Below are 15,427 nucleotides of genomic sequence, written 5' to 3'. Positions count from 1 at the left end.
CACAGGGTGGCGATGCGGATGTTGGTGATGGTGGTAGTCGGGGTGACGGTGGTGATGAGAGCCCAGGCACAGTGCTTATTCTGGGTTTGTTGTCCAGTCAATCATTTGTATCTGACTCTTCTGCGACCCCGTGGACTGTAGCCTGTAAGGCTCCTCTGTTCATGGGATTTCCCAGGCAAGAATACTGGAGTGAGTTGTCATTTCCTCCTCCAAGGGATCTTCCCAACCCAAGGATCGAACCAGCATCTCCTGCATTGCAGGCGAATTCTTTACCACTGAGCCACCAGGGAAACGTGCTTCTTCTATACCGGATATTGTTCTAAGCCGTTTATAAATTAACTCACTTTATTCTAACCACCTGAAGGAAAGGTACAATTTTTTAGATATAAAAAATGAAGCTGAACTCATTCATAGCTGGTGGGAACATACTATTGGTACATCCAGTTTAGAAGACAGTTGGGTGTGTCTCCCAGGCCGCTGTACAGTTTGTGACATGTTCAAATCAAAATAACACCTTTGGGGCCACCCACAGGGCCTCCCGATGACCTGAGGGGGCTATTTCTTCAGATAAGAGGCCTCTTGAGAGGCCACCGGTCTCAGGTGAAATTCTCAGAGGTCGATACTGAGGCGGGTGAGGATGGCGTGGTGGCTGGCTGCAGCCTGCTTCTCCTTCTGAAGGAAGGGCACCGTCACCCAGCCCAGGGGACCCCACCTGAAGCTGGGCTGGGGGCTGGGGGCTGGGCGCTGGGCACCACCTCTGGCTCTGCCCCCAGCCCCTCTCAGGGTTGACGTGGGAACTTCCTCTCGTGGCCGGGAGGGGGTGCTGCCCGCGAACTGCAGAGCAGCCTGGGCGGAGACCTCCTCTCCCAGGACAGGGGTGTGAGGCCCTCAGAGGCCATCCTGAAAAATGAGGGGAGATGTGAATATTTCTTGGGTTTGTTCACTTATTTGTTGATTAGGTGCCCCTCCCTCCCAGCCATGAGAAGCTCTGTCTGGGTCACTTGTGGGTCACCAGCTCTGAAAGCAGAGATCACACACCCACACCCACGCCCTCCCCTTTCCCAGGTCCCCTCACCACATGTGGCTGCAGGGCAGGCCTGCGCATCTTCCTGGTATCGGCTCAGAAGCTCCTGGGCTCCACCCTTGCTGGCTCTACAGACTCCTGGCCAGGCCAGGCCCAGGTCCCCGTATGGGTCCCTGGAAGGGATGGGTGAGGGACACAGTATCTTGAGGGCCAGGCCTGGGAAAACAGGGCTGGTGACATATCTGGGCCCTACTGCCCGCCTCCCAGGACCTTCCTCCTCCGTCCTGCCCTCTCCACCATCAGGGGACTGACTCTGGCCCCAGAGGGAGCTGCCTGGTCTTGTCTCCCCAGGACAACACTGGGTCTGCCATAAGCCTCGCCAGCCAAATCTCACGGCTCTCCCAGTAGTCAGGTATGGGTGCGAGGGCTGGACCGTAAAGAAGGCCGAGCGCCGAAGAACTGATGCTTTCAAATCCTGGTGCTGGAGAAGACTCTTGAGAGTCCTTTAATAAATGATCTTTCTGATCGAACTAACCTTGAAAGGGTTTTGTTGTTTGCAACCAAAACCCGCATAGCACAGATAAGTGGACGATGATTTAGGAGTTAAAGAGTGGTCTTGGAGTGGACGGGACGCAAGTGTCCGTGAGGGTGTCCAGGAAGCCACCCGGGGCCACCGAAAGTGCAGCAAGGTGTCAACTTGAACATATACACTTTTATTAGCAAAGGGGACAGAAGGGGACTGGGCCTGACTCAGCAGATGGCCCCAACTCTCGGGGGCCACTGGCTGGGCTCAGGCCAGCTGTAGGAATGGGAGAGCCCAGAGCAGAGGAAGGAGCAGCAGCATCAGGCAGGAGTCCAGCCTGCAAGTGTTGTTTTGGGCCAGAACCTCTCGGATCCACTTGTAGTGCACACTGATATTGGTGTAGACACCCGGCCGGTTGGGCCTACCGCAGCCCACTCCCCAGCTCACGACTCCAACTTGATACCACAGCCCTTTCTTTTCACAGACCAAGGGCCCACCTGAGTCACCCTGGGGACCAGCACGGGTGAGTCCAGCCTGGGGTGGCGCGGGAGGGGTGAGCAGAGAGGCCGGGAGAGTAGGAGGGGCTGTGGCCAGGCAGACAGGGTGCAAATCCCACCCCTCCCCTCCACCAAAGTGAGCAAGCCTCAGCTTCTGCATCTGCAAAGTGGAACAGTCGTCCCTCCCCCGCCCCCCAGGGTGGGCACGAGGCCCGAATGGAGGGCAGGGACGCAGGGTGCTTTCTGGCCAGGGAGGGGAGGCAGGCGGCTGGGGTGATGCGTGAGCTGGGGACGGGAGGGACACTCACGAAGCAGGAATCCTTGCCGCCTTGAGGCTCGCCAGCGCAAATCATGTCTCCCCAGATGTCAATTCGGAAATCGGGCATTGAGAACAGGTGATTACACATGGTGGTGTTTATGATCCCGACCTGCACTTCCTGGAGGGTGTAGGGAGATGGCAGACCTGCCACGGAGTTGAGGGAACAGAGAAAGATGGCGTCCTGAGCCTCTCCTCTGCCATCAGAATGGCACAGGCTACAAAGGCATGCGCGGGGGGACCCTGGGGCACCCACAGTACCTGGGACATTGCCCTTGACTCCTCTGCTCTAGCCCAGCACCCAGCACGTGGTGGGTGATGAACACACCACGGAAGGGCCTAGAGGAGGGACTGGCTGTTACAGCTTCCCTCACTGCAGCCTGCAGAAAATAGGCCCTGCTCCAGCCCCCAGGGAGAGACCTTAGCACTCCGGGGTGGGGCTGGTGCAGCTGGGATGGTTTAGGATCTGCACAGTCCAGCGTCCAGTGCCTGCAGGAGTGGGGCAGCCTGGCGTGCTCTCTCTCCCCCTGCAACAAGCCTGCCTAGCCCGAGCCCAGAGCTCTACCAGGTGCTCCTGCAGCATCCCTGGGATGCAGTGTAATCAACCTTGGTCTTGGGTAAGGAAAGATTCAGGAGGAAGGTCACCCTCCTTCAACCCCGGCAAAGCACCAGGAGCTGCCAGAGCCTAACATGAACCCATGCATGCTAAGTTATTTTAATCGTGTCCAACTCTTTGCAACCCCATGGACCATGACCCACCAGGCTCCTCTGTTCATGGGATTCTCTAGGCAAGAATAGTGGATTGGGTTGCCATGCCCTCCTCCAGGGGGTCTTCCCGACCCAGGGATCGAACCTGGGTCTCTTATGTCTCCTGCATGGGTCAGCGGATCCTTTACCATTAGCACCCCCTGGGAAGCCCTGATATGAAGCCAGGCCTGTCCAAAGTCTAGAACTGAATCACCTCCTTGTCCTGCAGAGGATGGTGATCCCATTAACACTGAAAGCTGTTGAAGCAATCGTTTCTTGACTTCCAGGCGCTCTGCTAAGCCCTCATGTAGGAATGCTTTTAAGCCTCAGAACTACCCTCTCTGGTGGGAACTATTATTACCCCATTTTACAGATGTGGAAGGTGAGGCAGAGTGAGATGAAGTGCTTTGCCCAAGGTTTCCCCACTAGTACAGAGTACATCAGCTCTGGGGGTGGGGTCAAGAAGTCACCTTCTACCTGTCGGAGTGAGGGTTCAGCTGGCGCTGGATGTGATTGCCTGTCAGCTGGGGGAGGGGCAGTGTCAGCCTGGCTGGGCCCCTCAGCTCATGGCCATCCAGCCCTTTGGGCCCAAGAAGTCTACACTGGGGCACTTTCTCCAGCCCCCTGGGGTGCAAGGAAAGGACAGGGCAGGTCTCCAGTCGACTCCCCTCTCCTCACTGGCAATGCCAGGTGTGTGGCTGGCTACTCTCTCTGGGCCAAGGAGCCCTGGGTTCTCTATGGATCCCCAGGGCCTGGGAAACTCTCCATGCCTCTCCGGGTTTCCTCATCTGTAAAGCAGGCATAAAGATGCTCCCAGCTCTTTGGCAGGTAGACTTCAGAAGGAAGAGAGTCCTTGGAGCCCTGGTACACACAGTGCACCAGGGGAGCTCGGTCTATCACGGCTGCTGTGGTCGAGGGCAAGGCAGGGCCGTGCTAGGCCCGGGGGCAGTGTGACCGGGGTCTAATTCGTGAGCCCCTCTGGGGCACCTGGGCCCAGCAGATTCGAGGGACTCGTGGTAAGACAGAAATGGGTGGCAGCTAATGGCAACCCACTCCAGGGCTCTTGCCTGGAGAATCCCATGGACGGAGGAGTCTGGTGGGCTACAGTCCATGGGGTCACAAAGAGTCGGACGCAACTGAGCGATTTCACTTTCACATTTCACTAATGCCAGCACATGGAGCCCCGCAGAGATTGAGTGGGAGCAGGGCTGGAGCAAGGCTTAAAGTTTCAAGGAGAGAATGAATGAGCTGGCACTCCAGGATGGGAGGGCTCCCACCTCCCACCGCCCCTGTCGGTGCAGAAGGGGTGGGGGAGCTGGAGTGGGAGGCTGGATGGAGGGGGTAGGGGGGAGCACCCTGCTGGGGTAGAAAGAAGGGTTTCCTGAAACACAGACACCCACTTCCCCCACAGCACCCAACAGACACCCAGCAGGCTGAGGGTGCTAGCCTGGGCCTTCCTCTCTGGTTTCTGGCTCACAATCTCCGGAAGAGAAGGGGAGCTTAGGGTACATACAGAAAGCCCTGCTCTACGGGCGAGGGGCAAGGGTGGAGAGCCAGCATCCAGAGAACACTGAGCAGGCTGCCAGCATGAGGCTGGTGCAGCTAGAACCAGCAGGCGATGGCACTGCCACCCTCGCCTGGCCCATACCCGTCTGTCCCCAGACTCACTCAGCTCCTCTTCAATGTCTCCCCAGCCGGTCACCCAGCAGTCACTCCTGTTCTCAAACTCAGAGATGGAGGCCATGACGCAGATGGGCTGGATGTACTTAGTATAGGTGACTGAGGAGGACAGCTTCAACAGGGCGATGTCATACACCGGAGCGCCCAGATAGTGGGGGCTCAGGAAAATCTGGTCCACATTGTAACGGTTGTAGTAGGCTTGCAAGTTCCAAATGGATGGTGCGGCAGACAGCTCCCCAAACTGGACTGACCAGTGAAAGGGATTTCGGTTGCTATCAAGGGAGGAGAGAGCCCTCAGGGGTCTTCAGAGGGAGAGTGGGCCATCCCAGCATGCCTGGGCCACTCCCTGAGACTGCCGGGCCACTGCCCGGCTCATCCCGGACACAGGTCCTCCTTCCACAAAGAGGCCAGGGCAGAAACGGGGAGAGCCCTGAGCCCCAAACAAAGTCCCACACCTGGGGACGTGGGACAGGAGGGTGCCTCCCCTGCCAGCTCACCTGGCCAGTCACTCAACCCCCTGTCGCCTCCAGGGCCCTCCTCTTAAGGGGACCAGCAGGTTCACGGGGGTCACACAGGCTGGGCTCCACACAGCTTCGGGAACCACTGACCCCACCAGCCGGGCTCGTGTCCAGCACTTACCTCAGCTCATTCCTCCCCCAGGGGTACACCTCCGCTGGGAGGTGGGGTGAGGAAGGTGGAGGCTGGAGGTGCCATGTGGGGACAAACGAAGCAAGAAAGAGAACAAGACACACAAACGTTCCGGAAAAAACCTCATAGGGTTTCCTCAGGGAGCGCCCTGGGGGCCTCGTGCGGTGTGGAACGGGCTGCAGCCCAGCCTGGGGCTCAGGAGCACACGAAGGCCGCGGCCACGTGGCACATGGGCGCGCGTCCTGGCACAGACCGGGACGCGGGGTCAGCGGGCCCCCTGCCCCCAGACTCACTTTTCAAAGCAGTGCGCGGCCGAGAGCGCCCAGCGGCGGTTGAGCAGGCTCGCTCCGCAGAAGTGGTAGCCCCACAGACGCAGGCTGCCCTGCCACGGCCAGTGTCCGATTGTTGCATCCTTTCCACCCACTATGCGTGTCGGGATGACCCGTTGACCACAAGGCCCTGGGATGGACAGACGGACACCAGGCTGAGCTGCTGCAGGCAGGCTCATCCTGTCCACCCTCACCCACTGGGAAGGGAAGGGGCTCCCGGGGAACTGCGCGTCCTGGAGGTGGGGGGAACGGCGCGTCCTGGGGTCGTGACACTCAGGAAGCGTCGAACGCTGGGGACCCGCCCCACGTGGCCCGCGGGCGCCCGCCCCATCCTGCCCGCCCCGGCCCCGGGGCCCATCAGTTACATGCGAGCATCGACGAGTTCTGAAAACCTGGAGCGGGGAGAGGGAAAGCTGAGGCGCCCTTCGCGCTCGGGCCCACGAGCCCTCCGCGGGGAAGCGCCTCCCGCACGCCTTACCTGGAAGCAGCAGGTCCTTGTCCCTAAGGGCTGCGGACAGGAGACGAGGTGAGTTCCCCACTGCCTCCTCGCGCCCCAGCCGCCCCCCTCACCCCGGTTCGCGCCCGCAGCCCTCGCCGCCCGAGCTCACCCTGCTCGGCGATTTCGATCCGCACCAACAGCTGCGCCAGCAGCAGCGCCGCCCCTGCGGGCGCATGGCCTCGCCCCCGGCCGCCCGGCGCCCTCTCCGCTCCCGCCCGCTCCAGGGCCCCGCTGAGCGCCCCCTGGGGGAGAGGGAGCCGCGGGAACCCTGGCCACCCTCGCCAGGCCGACGACCTCCCTGGTTCAAGGTTTGTTTGGGTACCTGGGACGTCACAGTGCCCGGCTTTGAGCATATTACTGGGACTGGTCCCCAACGACGTACCTTGCTATGGCCCGGGAACCGGTGCGAGCAGCCAACCCCTCTCGTCCGCCATGCTGGGGCCTGGCCGCCCCCTGCTGCCCTCTGTACTAGCCGCTCCTTCCTCTAGAAAGGACCAAGGACCTGGCCCACCGTCAGGACTCTCATGAAAGCACAGTCCCAAGTCCTCACTGAGTGCTGATTAGGGCCGCGCACTGTATTATCTGCTGTTAAAAGTGATGACCTTCACTGGACCCACAGAATAAACTGGCCTGATTTGACCATCTAGGGAGCTCTTAACCTCCCTGTCTGCCTGTTGCCGGGCAAGGAGCCTCATCTCTCTACAGAGCCTACAGGTTGCTTCCCCTCCTTGTGGACACTGTTGCAGGCCCCAAAGTCACTTTGTGGGCACAAAGTCAAAGTCAATAATTTTTTAGGAGGATTCACAGAACTCAGAAAAGCTGTTCCTCTCCTGATTGTGCTACCTTACAGTGAATGGATACAGATAACATCAGCACATGCCAAAGGTGCAGAGGAGAGTCTGGGAGAGACCGGATACAGGCTTCCAGCTGTCCTCTTCCAGAGGACAGAGGTCGGGTGGGCACTGGTTAATTTTCCCACTCATGAAGTGCTGTCAACCAGGGGCACTCACCTAAGCTTTGGTGTCTTGGAGTTTCTATTGGGATTTCATCGCAAAGGTATGGAGTGCCCACGTGGCTGACCTTAGTTCTGACTGCAGCCCCTCCAGAGGTCCAGCTGATCCAGTCTGACCCAAGGCCCCACCATAAATTACATCATTAGCAACTATCTAGAGGCCCAAGGACCCCAGATCTACAGACAGTCTTTTCAGGCAGGACTCTCCAAGGGGTGGATGTTATTTCCTAAGAGCTGTTAAAAGGCCAGTCCTTTCTTTGGACTATGCAGGATTTAACCATCCTAGACCTGTTCAGTTAACCTTTTACTGCACAGCAACCAAGAATGAAGAAATGTTCACAGAAAATTTGTACATGCAGTGGAATGATCTATTCAAATAAGCTGAACTGACTCCAGAGGAAACTGAGATATCACATGGAACAGCAGAGAGCTTGAAAAATTCTAACTGGTTTCCTCAGAAAGCCTGAACAAGTGTTTATCAGCATTAAATAAGAATTATACTACAGAGGACCAAGCAATCAGAGAACAAGAAAGAGTATCTGGAAATTTAAAATATTTCTGAAGTAAAGCAGTTTAGCCAAACACCTGAATAAGAAAATGGACATAGCTAAAAAATGAATTAGCAAACTTGAAGACAGAGTAGTGAAACATGGAGAACTTAGAGCCAAAGTAGTAAAACATTAGAACTTACAGCCAAAGTTTAAAAGGGGCAAATTACATGAGAGAGAAATGTAGAGATGTGGAAGGACAGTCAAGACTGGTTCTTGTTGGGACTTCCCAGTCGTTAAGAATCTGCACTGCAGTGCAGGGGACGAGGGTTTGATCCCTGGTTGGAGAACTAAGATCCCACAGGTCGCCCCAACTACTGAAGTCTGAGAGCTCTGAAGCTCGCTCTGGAGTCTGAGAGACACAATTAGAGTCCGTGCACAGCAAAGGAAGATACCCCGCATGACACTAACACCCGCCACACCCAAATAAATAATAATAAAGAAAGAGTGGTTCTTGTCTATCCATTTCTCCACAATAAAAAGCACTTTAAGTGAAATAAAATAGGGGGTTGAGAAAAGGTGAAGATCAGGCCTTCCTCTAGAATCCCATTAGTAAACCATTAGAAAGGCAGGTCGGGGGCTTCTCTGGTGATCCAGTGAGTAAAAATCCTCCTGCCAACGCAAGTGACATGAGTTCAATCCGGGAAGATCCCATGTGCTGCAGGGCAACTAAGACCATGTACCTCAACTACTGAGGGCTGTGCGCCTGGAGCCCATGCTCTGCAACAAGAGGAGTCACTGCAAGAAGTCCGTGCAACTCAACAAAGAGTAGCCTCCACTGGCTGCAGCTAGAGAAAGCCCACCAGTAGCAACAAGGAGTACCGCAGCCAAAGGGAGAAAACAAGCACGTCTGTACATGGTATAGGTTCCATATCTATTTTTACCTCCCCAGTATCATTCTGAATGGGTGACCAGACACTCATGAACACAAAAAGAGTAACTGAGAGCTTCCCTGGTGGCTCAGGGGTGAGGAATCCGCATGCCAGTGCAGGAGACATAGGTTCGATCCTTGATCTGGGAGGATCCCACATGCTGCAGAGCGACTAAGCCTGTGCACCACAACTGCTGAGCCTGTGCTTCAGAACCCGGGAGCCACAACTACTGAAGTCTGAGTACCCCAGAGCCCCTGTTCCGCAACAAGAGAAGCCACTGCAAAGAGAAGCCCAAGCACCTCAACTGGAGAGTAGACCCTACCCGGTGCAACTAGAGAAAAGCCCGCATAGCCAGGAAGACCCAGCACAACCAAAAATAAAGACATAAAAATGACAACAACAACAAAATAAAAGAGTTGTTGAACGGCTGTGAGTTTTAAGGGACGTCTGATGATCAGGAGTGCCAGGATGTCTTTATTTTTATTTTTTATTAAAATTTTTTCAATTGGGGAGGGAGGTGGGAGGGGGGTTCAGCATTGGGAACATGTGTACAACCATGGCAGATTCATGTTGATGTATGGCAAAAGCAATACAATATTGTAAAGTAACTAGCCTCTAATTAAAATAAATTTAAATTAAAAAATTTTTTTCAATTGAAATATAATTGATTTACAATGTTGTGTTAGTTTCAGGTGTGCAGCAAAGTGACTCAGTTTTTTGTTTCCTTTTTCGGCCGTGCCATGTGGCATGTGGGATCTTAGTTCCCTGACCAGAGATCAAACCTGTGCCTCCTGGCAGTGGAAGCTCAGAGTCTTAATCACTGGACCACCAGGGAAGTCCCAGTTTTATACACATATAGACACACATGAACACATTCTTTTTCAGATTTGCTTCCATTATAGGCTATTACAAGATATTAAGTATAGTTCCCCGTGCTATACCGTATGTCTTTGTTGGTTTTCTATTTTATATATAGCAGTATGTATATTTTAATCCCAAACTCCGAATTTATCCCTCCCCCCTTTCGTAACCATAAGTTTATTTTCTATGTCTGAGCCTATTTCTGTTTCATAAATGAGTTCATTTGTATCCTTCTCTTTTTAGATTCCACATATAAGTGATATCATGTGACGTTTGTCTTTCTCTGACTTACTTCACTTAGTATGATAATGTCTGGATCCATCCATGTTGCTACAAATGGTATTATCTCCTTCTTTTTTTCTGTTCCTTCACAAAACTTTTTATTTTGTATTGGGATATAGCTGATTACAAGGATGTCTTTACATCAGATTTACTGTTAAGTGCACTGGCTCTTACATAATTCTGATTATCTGCTACTGCTGCTGCTAGGTCACTTCAGTCGTGTCCGACTCTGTGCGACCCCATAGACGGCAGCCCGCCAGGCTCCCCCGTCCCTAGGATTCTCCAGGCAAGAACACTGGGGTGGGCTGCCATTTCCTTCTCCAATACATGAAAGTGAAAAGTGAAGTTGCTCAGTCGTGTCCGACCCTCAGCGACTCATGGACTGCAGCCTACCAGGCTCCTCCGTCCATGGGATTTTCCAGGCAAGAGTACTGGAGTGGGTTGCCATTGCCTTCTCCGTCTGATAATCTAGACATTCTCAAAATAATTTCTGGGACCAAAGAAACAAAAAATCACAAACAGGCAGGATGTGTCTTTCTTTATCCCCATAAGGTGTCAGTAAATCATGAAACTTCTGTTTGTTTGTTTTTTCCAATAACAAAAATCTGTAATACTGTTAGTGGAGGTACTTTACTATTTTACAAGGATTCCAGCAAGTTTATTCCAATAAGGGCCAAGCATAAGTAGGCTGGGCTTTCCAGGTGGCACTAGTGGTTAAGAACCTGCCTGCCAATGCAGGAGACATAGGAGACTTGGGAAGATTCCCTGGAGAAGGGCACGGCAGTCCACAGCAGTATTTGGCTGGCAAACCCCATGGACAGAGGAGCCTGGGGGGCTACACTCCAAAGGGTCAAAAAGAGTCAGACATGACTTAGCACGCACAGATAAGTAGGTTAAGAAATTTAACTTCTTGTAATTTCTTTCTAGGACTTCCCTGGTGGTTCAGATGGTAAAGCGTCTGCTTACAATGCAGGAGACCTGGGTTTGATCCCTGGGTTGGGAAGATCCCCTGGAGAAAGAAATGGCAACCCACTCCAGTATTCTTGCCTAGAAAATCCCATGGACGGAGGAACCTGGTAGGCTACAGTCCATGGGGTCGCAAAGAGTTGGACAGGACTGAACAACTTCACTTTCACTTTCTTTCTTTCAATTTCTTTCTAAACATCTTCTTTTTATTTTGTTTTGACTAAGGATATATATTGGTGGGAAAGTCGCAAGCAAGATAAAAGTGGCTATGAGCTATCATGTACCAGATACTTGCAGATGAAATAGAACCCAAGGCTCAAAGTCTCAAGAATGAGCTATGAGCCACAGGGGTATTTTACATTGGTAAGAGTTATAAGCCCCTGGAAAGATATAAGAGGCATGAGCCTTTATACACCAATAACAGAGCATTGTATACCCCAATAACAATTTTTATTTTGAAATAATCAAAATAAAACAAAAGATGTTATACATAAAGATAAGACAAAAATGTTCTAAATACTCAAGAAACTAATAAATCCACATTTTTTTTCCCTCTCAGAAATCAAGAGATCAGGTAAATGAAAAAGCAATAATACAGTGCTGAGCATGATTTTGGCCTAAATCAAGCATTTGGGTGGAGAAGGAAATGGTAACGCACTCTAGTATTCTTGCCTGGAGAATCCCACAGACTGAGGGGCCTGGTAGGGTACAGTCCACGGGGTCGCAGAGTCAGGCATGACTGAGACTGAGCACACACGCGAGCATCTGGGGCTTCCCAGAGACCCAAGGAGCCCCTTGGAGGGGGAGCTGCCTGCAGGCTAGGCTGGTGTGAGGGGCAATCCAAGATAGGTACTTTTTTGTTGTTTGTTTTTAATCTTTTGGCTGCACTGCACAGTATGTGGGATCTTAGTTCCCTGATCAGGGAATCAGGGTTCCTGCATTGGAAGGTGGATTCTTAACCACTGGACCAGTGGTTAAGCCCCTGGGCTTGCTCCGTATCTCTTTTCCTTTTTCTCCAACCCCTATCTTTCCAGGGAAGCCTCAGAACTGGCTGGAGAAATGTAAGCCAGCCACTGGCATAGGGAGCACAGGGCAGGACCTCAGGCAGGGGCAGGGGTGCTGGCCACTGTGCAGGGAGAGGAGGCAGGAGTGGGGGTCCTTTAGGACCTCCATCAGTCTTTCAATTTCTTGAACGTTCACCAGCTGTGTCACACACAGTCCCTGGAGGCAGTGGACAGCCACACATGCAAATGACGGAACAAGATCATTTTGATATTGCTAAGTTCTCGGAAGGAAATGGACTTCCCTGATGGCTCAGATGGTAAAGCCTCTGCCCGCAATGCAGGAGACCCGGGTTCGATCCCTGGGTTGGAAAGATTCCTTGGAGAAGGAAATGGCAACGCACTCCAGCACTCTTGCTTGCATAATCCCATGGATAGAGGAGCCTTGTAGGCTATAGTCCATGGGGTCGCAAAGAGTCAGACACAACTGAGCGACTTCACTTTTGCCAGAGTCCAGCTGCAGCAGCCAGGTAATCAACCTGAAGGGATGGGCGGTGTTGGCGAGTAACGATGCAGCCTCTCAGTTTTCTTGGACTGCATATTTATTTCAAACTTAAGATTCTCTTTTCCAGGTTCAATGCAGGATACAGGATGCTTGGAGTTGGTGCACTGGGATGACCCAGAGGGATGGTAAGGGGAGGGAGGTGGGAGGGGAGTTCAGGATTGGGGACACGTGTACACCCGTGGCAGATTCATGTTGATGTATGGCAAAACCAATACAATATTGTAAAGTAATTAGCCTCCAATTACAATAAATAAATTTAAATTAAAAAAAAATGGAATGCCCACCAAGAACAGAAGAGAAAGATGCTTTAAAGTCCCATATGACCTTACCCATTAGAGGTCCCTGGGGCTGACTGATTAATTACACTAAGAGAGAGATTGCTTCTTTCTCTTCACCTAACCCCACATTCTTCAACTAGGTGAAGAGAGGCACAAACATGTACAAGCCAAAGAAACATTTGGAAATAAGTTGCAAGTTGATAGATAAAAAAAGAATAATTACTTGCATTGAGAATATTTGCCTTTCTGGCATATTAAACACCCATTAGAGCAACTCAGAGAATGCAAACCACTCTAGAAAGGCTTTCTGATATTAGAGGGCAAAGGGGAGCTTGCTTTGTAATGCATTTTAATTTCAAAGAAAATTTCCATCAACAACCTGAATATCTAAAAGGAATTTGGGGTCATGCATTTGGGGAACAAGATTATTAATACAAATCTTGTTGTGTTAGCACTGACAGAACACAGACCCAGGGCTTTGTAAATCTAGCAGGAAAGGAGTCCATTCTGGGGCCTCTGTTGGGTGGTAGAGAAAGGAGCACAACTGGCTTTGAGAAACACAGAAAAGGTCCACTGTTCCCTAATCCTCTTCCACTTCCTTCAGATGGTTTCAATTTGCAAAGTGGCCCTCAGACTCTTGTGATTTTGCAACAGAGTTCAAGGAGCAAGTTCTCCTTCCTCTACCCTCATCCCCTCTTCTGATTCCAACATAACACATAAAACCTGCATTTTGACAACTCCTCATTTAATATATTAAAAAACTTGTTTTACTCCTGGTTCTACCATTATGAATTGCATCCTTGTAGTCATGGACAAAAGCACCCTTCTTAGCCTCAAGTATCTTGTAATTAAAATAAAATTTCCCATGGGGGAAAAAAAAAGATTCTCTTTAATATTTTTACAAAAGCATTAGGTCAGAGGTTTTATATTTTCAGTTCCCCCTGACCCAGATTTGTTGTCTCCATACATCATTGTTGCCCCTCAAAAGGAGTTCCTGCCTCAGCGATTCTCTTATCTACTCCTTCTCATGTGTCCTTGTCAATACACAGTAACTCATGCTAATGTCTAGGCTGCATACCACATTCCTCAGTTTATTTCTTATCTTTCTAAATCCTGTTTGCCCCTAGTATCCTGAGCTCACTTTCTCTAAAAAGGCTTCTAACCACTAATATCTCCAAAATTCCTAATCTCTATAAGCTATAGTAAAATATACTAACATTACAACATCCTTAAATCTTTAGCTTCTAACTATTTTAATTATTCCTAAGCCCTAAATTCAGCAAACTCCTTTGCCATAAACATTTCCCTCACAAATAGTGTTTCAGATAGCAATCCCTCCCATAGCCTCAAGCTGCGGCCTACGTGCTCAATCCTGGAACACTCTTCTGTAAAGGTCCTTGAACGAATGTCAATGATTAACTTTATGAATTATTCTCTGAGCACAGCTGCAGAAGGCTTTGTGTCTTCTCATGCTCCTCTCAAGAACAATAAGCATCTTAATATTCTTTTCAATCAATTCAGCCGAGGAGAAAAAAAAGAACAAGTCAGATTCACAAGGCCTAACTCCTTCATCCAGGGTCTGTGCCTGCGGGACAAGGAGAGGGAGTTGGGGCCATGTCTCCATTTTGTCAGTAATGCCTAACACAGCTCCCGACACACTCTCACTTTCAGGAAGGAAATACAACAGGTCAGTGAGAAGGACAGTCATTGGGGGCATATGGGCTTGACTTGAAGGCTCAGAAGAAGCTTGCCCTGTGACCATCTGGGAGAGAAGTCCACAGGGAGAGGCCGGCCTGAGGCTGGAGCAAGCTTGGTATTCACCAGGAAAGGACACTTGGGGCAGGGGACAGGCAGGTAGGTGGTCAGAAGGAGGAGAGTGCTCCGGGACCATTGTCAAGGACCAGGGCAGGACCTGTGTAAGCGGTCCCTTGGGTGTGTGTGGGGGGGGGGGCAGTGTTGGCACTGCGCCTCATCTCTTGCAAGGGGCTGCACTCAGCCCTGACCTGGGGAGCTCACGGGGACTGGCCAGTCACAAGCACTGTGTAACAAAGACCACAGAGGGGACCTTCTTAGGGGAAACCCTACCCCTTGTTGCACACAGTGTGCCCCTGAGCCCACCAGCCAGAGCCCACGCCCACTGCCCCTTCTGCAGCGTGTGAAGTCCAGGAGGGGTGCTGACAGCCCAGCTTCAACCTCTAGAGAAGCTTCCATGCTCCCCAAGCATCAGGCATGTCCCCCGTGTCTCCCCAATGCGCCCTGAGGTCAAGAACACCCTGCTCTGCCTGCTCCGGCCCCCAGCGGCTTCTTCCCTTAGAGTCACCACCTGGGCCCTGCTGAGGGTGCCAGGACCCAGTATCCCTGAGGGTGCCCACCTCCTTGGGATATTCCTGCAAGTCCAGACTCCAGACTGCCTCCCCTGCCTGGTGGGAACCCCCCCCCGCCGCCCGCCCCCAGAAGCCAATTCCTGGGGACTCATCACTTTGTGCACATGGAGGGGCACTAAGCAGGCACGGGTTCCTCCCAGGTTCCTGTCTGTAGCGTCACAGGGACACAGGAATAAATAACCAGAGATGTTTCCCTCTTCCCCCTTTTTTTTTTTTTTGGTGCCATTTCCTTCCCGGCAGGACCCAGGTAAGAACGTTTGTAAAAGGCAATTTCAACTTGAAAATCACCCAGAGGAGGGTGACAAAAAGGGCTGGAACCTGCCACTAGGGGGCAGCTTGGGCCACACGCAGGGACCAGCCCGAGGCCCGCAGAGGGAAGGACGAGACCCAAGACC

At 52.1% G+C, this 15,427-nt stretch overlaps 1 protein-coding gene across 1 annotated transcript; it reads right to left on the bottom strand.

Moving 5' to 3' along the window:
- Nucleotides 1–609: 609 nt before the first annotated feature.
- Nucleotides 610–6,368, bottom strand: LOC102271376 (testisin). The gene is made up of 8 exons (XM_070362586.1): nt 6,243–6,368; nt 6,130–6,156; nt 5,729–5,894; nt 4,776–5,059; nt 2,353–2,507; nt 1,885–2,054; nt 1,076–1,197; nt 610–863 (listed from the first exon to the last, which is right to left on the bottom strand). Exons 2-8 carry the CDS (start codon nt 6,137–6,139, stop codon nt 610–612), a joined length of 1,161 nt encoding a protein of 386 aa, XP_070218687.1. The 5' UTR covers nt 6,140–6,156; nt 6,243–6,368.
- Nucleotides 6,369–15,427: the final 9,059 nt, after the last annotated feature.

The sequence above is a fragment of the Bos mutus genome, chromosome 25 (genome assembly GCF_027580195.1).
Source record: "Bos mutus isolate GX-2022 chromosome 25, NWIPB_WYAK_1.1, whole genome shotgun sequence".
In the NCBI taxonomy this organism is placed as follows: domain Eukaryota; kingdom Metazoa; phylum Chordata; class Mammalia; order Artiodactyla; family Bovidae; genus Bos; species Bos mutus.
The sequence above is the reverse complement of the archived record's forward strand: the minus strand, read 5'-3'. Positions and strand labels throughout refer to the sequence as shown.

Coding starts and splice junctions, on each gene's coding strand:
- LOC102271376 (XM_070362586.1), bottom strand. Junction 2,055..2,352: donor GCGGCAAGGATTCCTGCTTC/GTGAGTGTCCCT, acceptor GCTGGTCCCCAG/GGTGACTCAGGTGGGCCCTT. Junction 1,198..1,884: donor GCCCAAAACAACACTTGCAG/GCTGGACTCCTG, acceptor CATCCCTTCCAG/GGACCCATACGGGGACCTGG.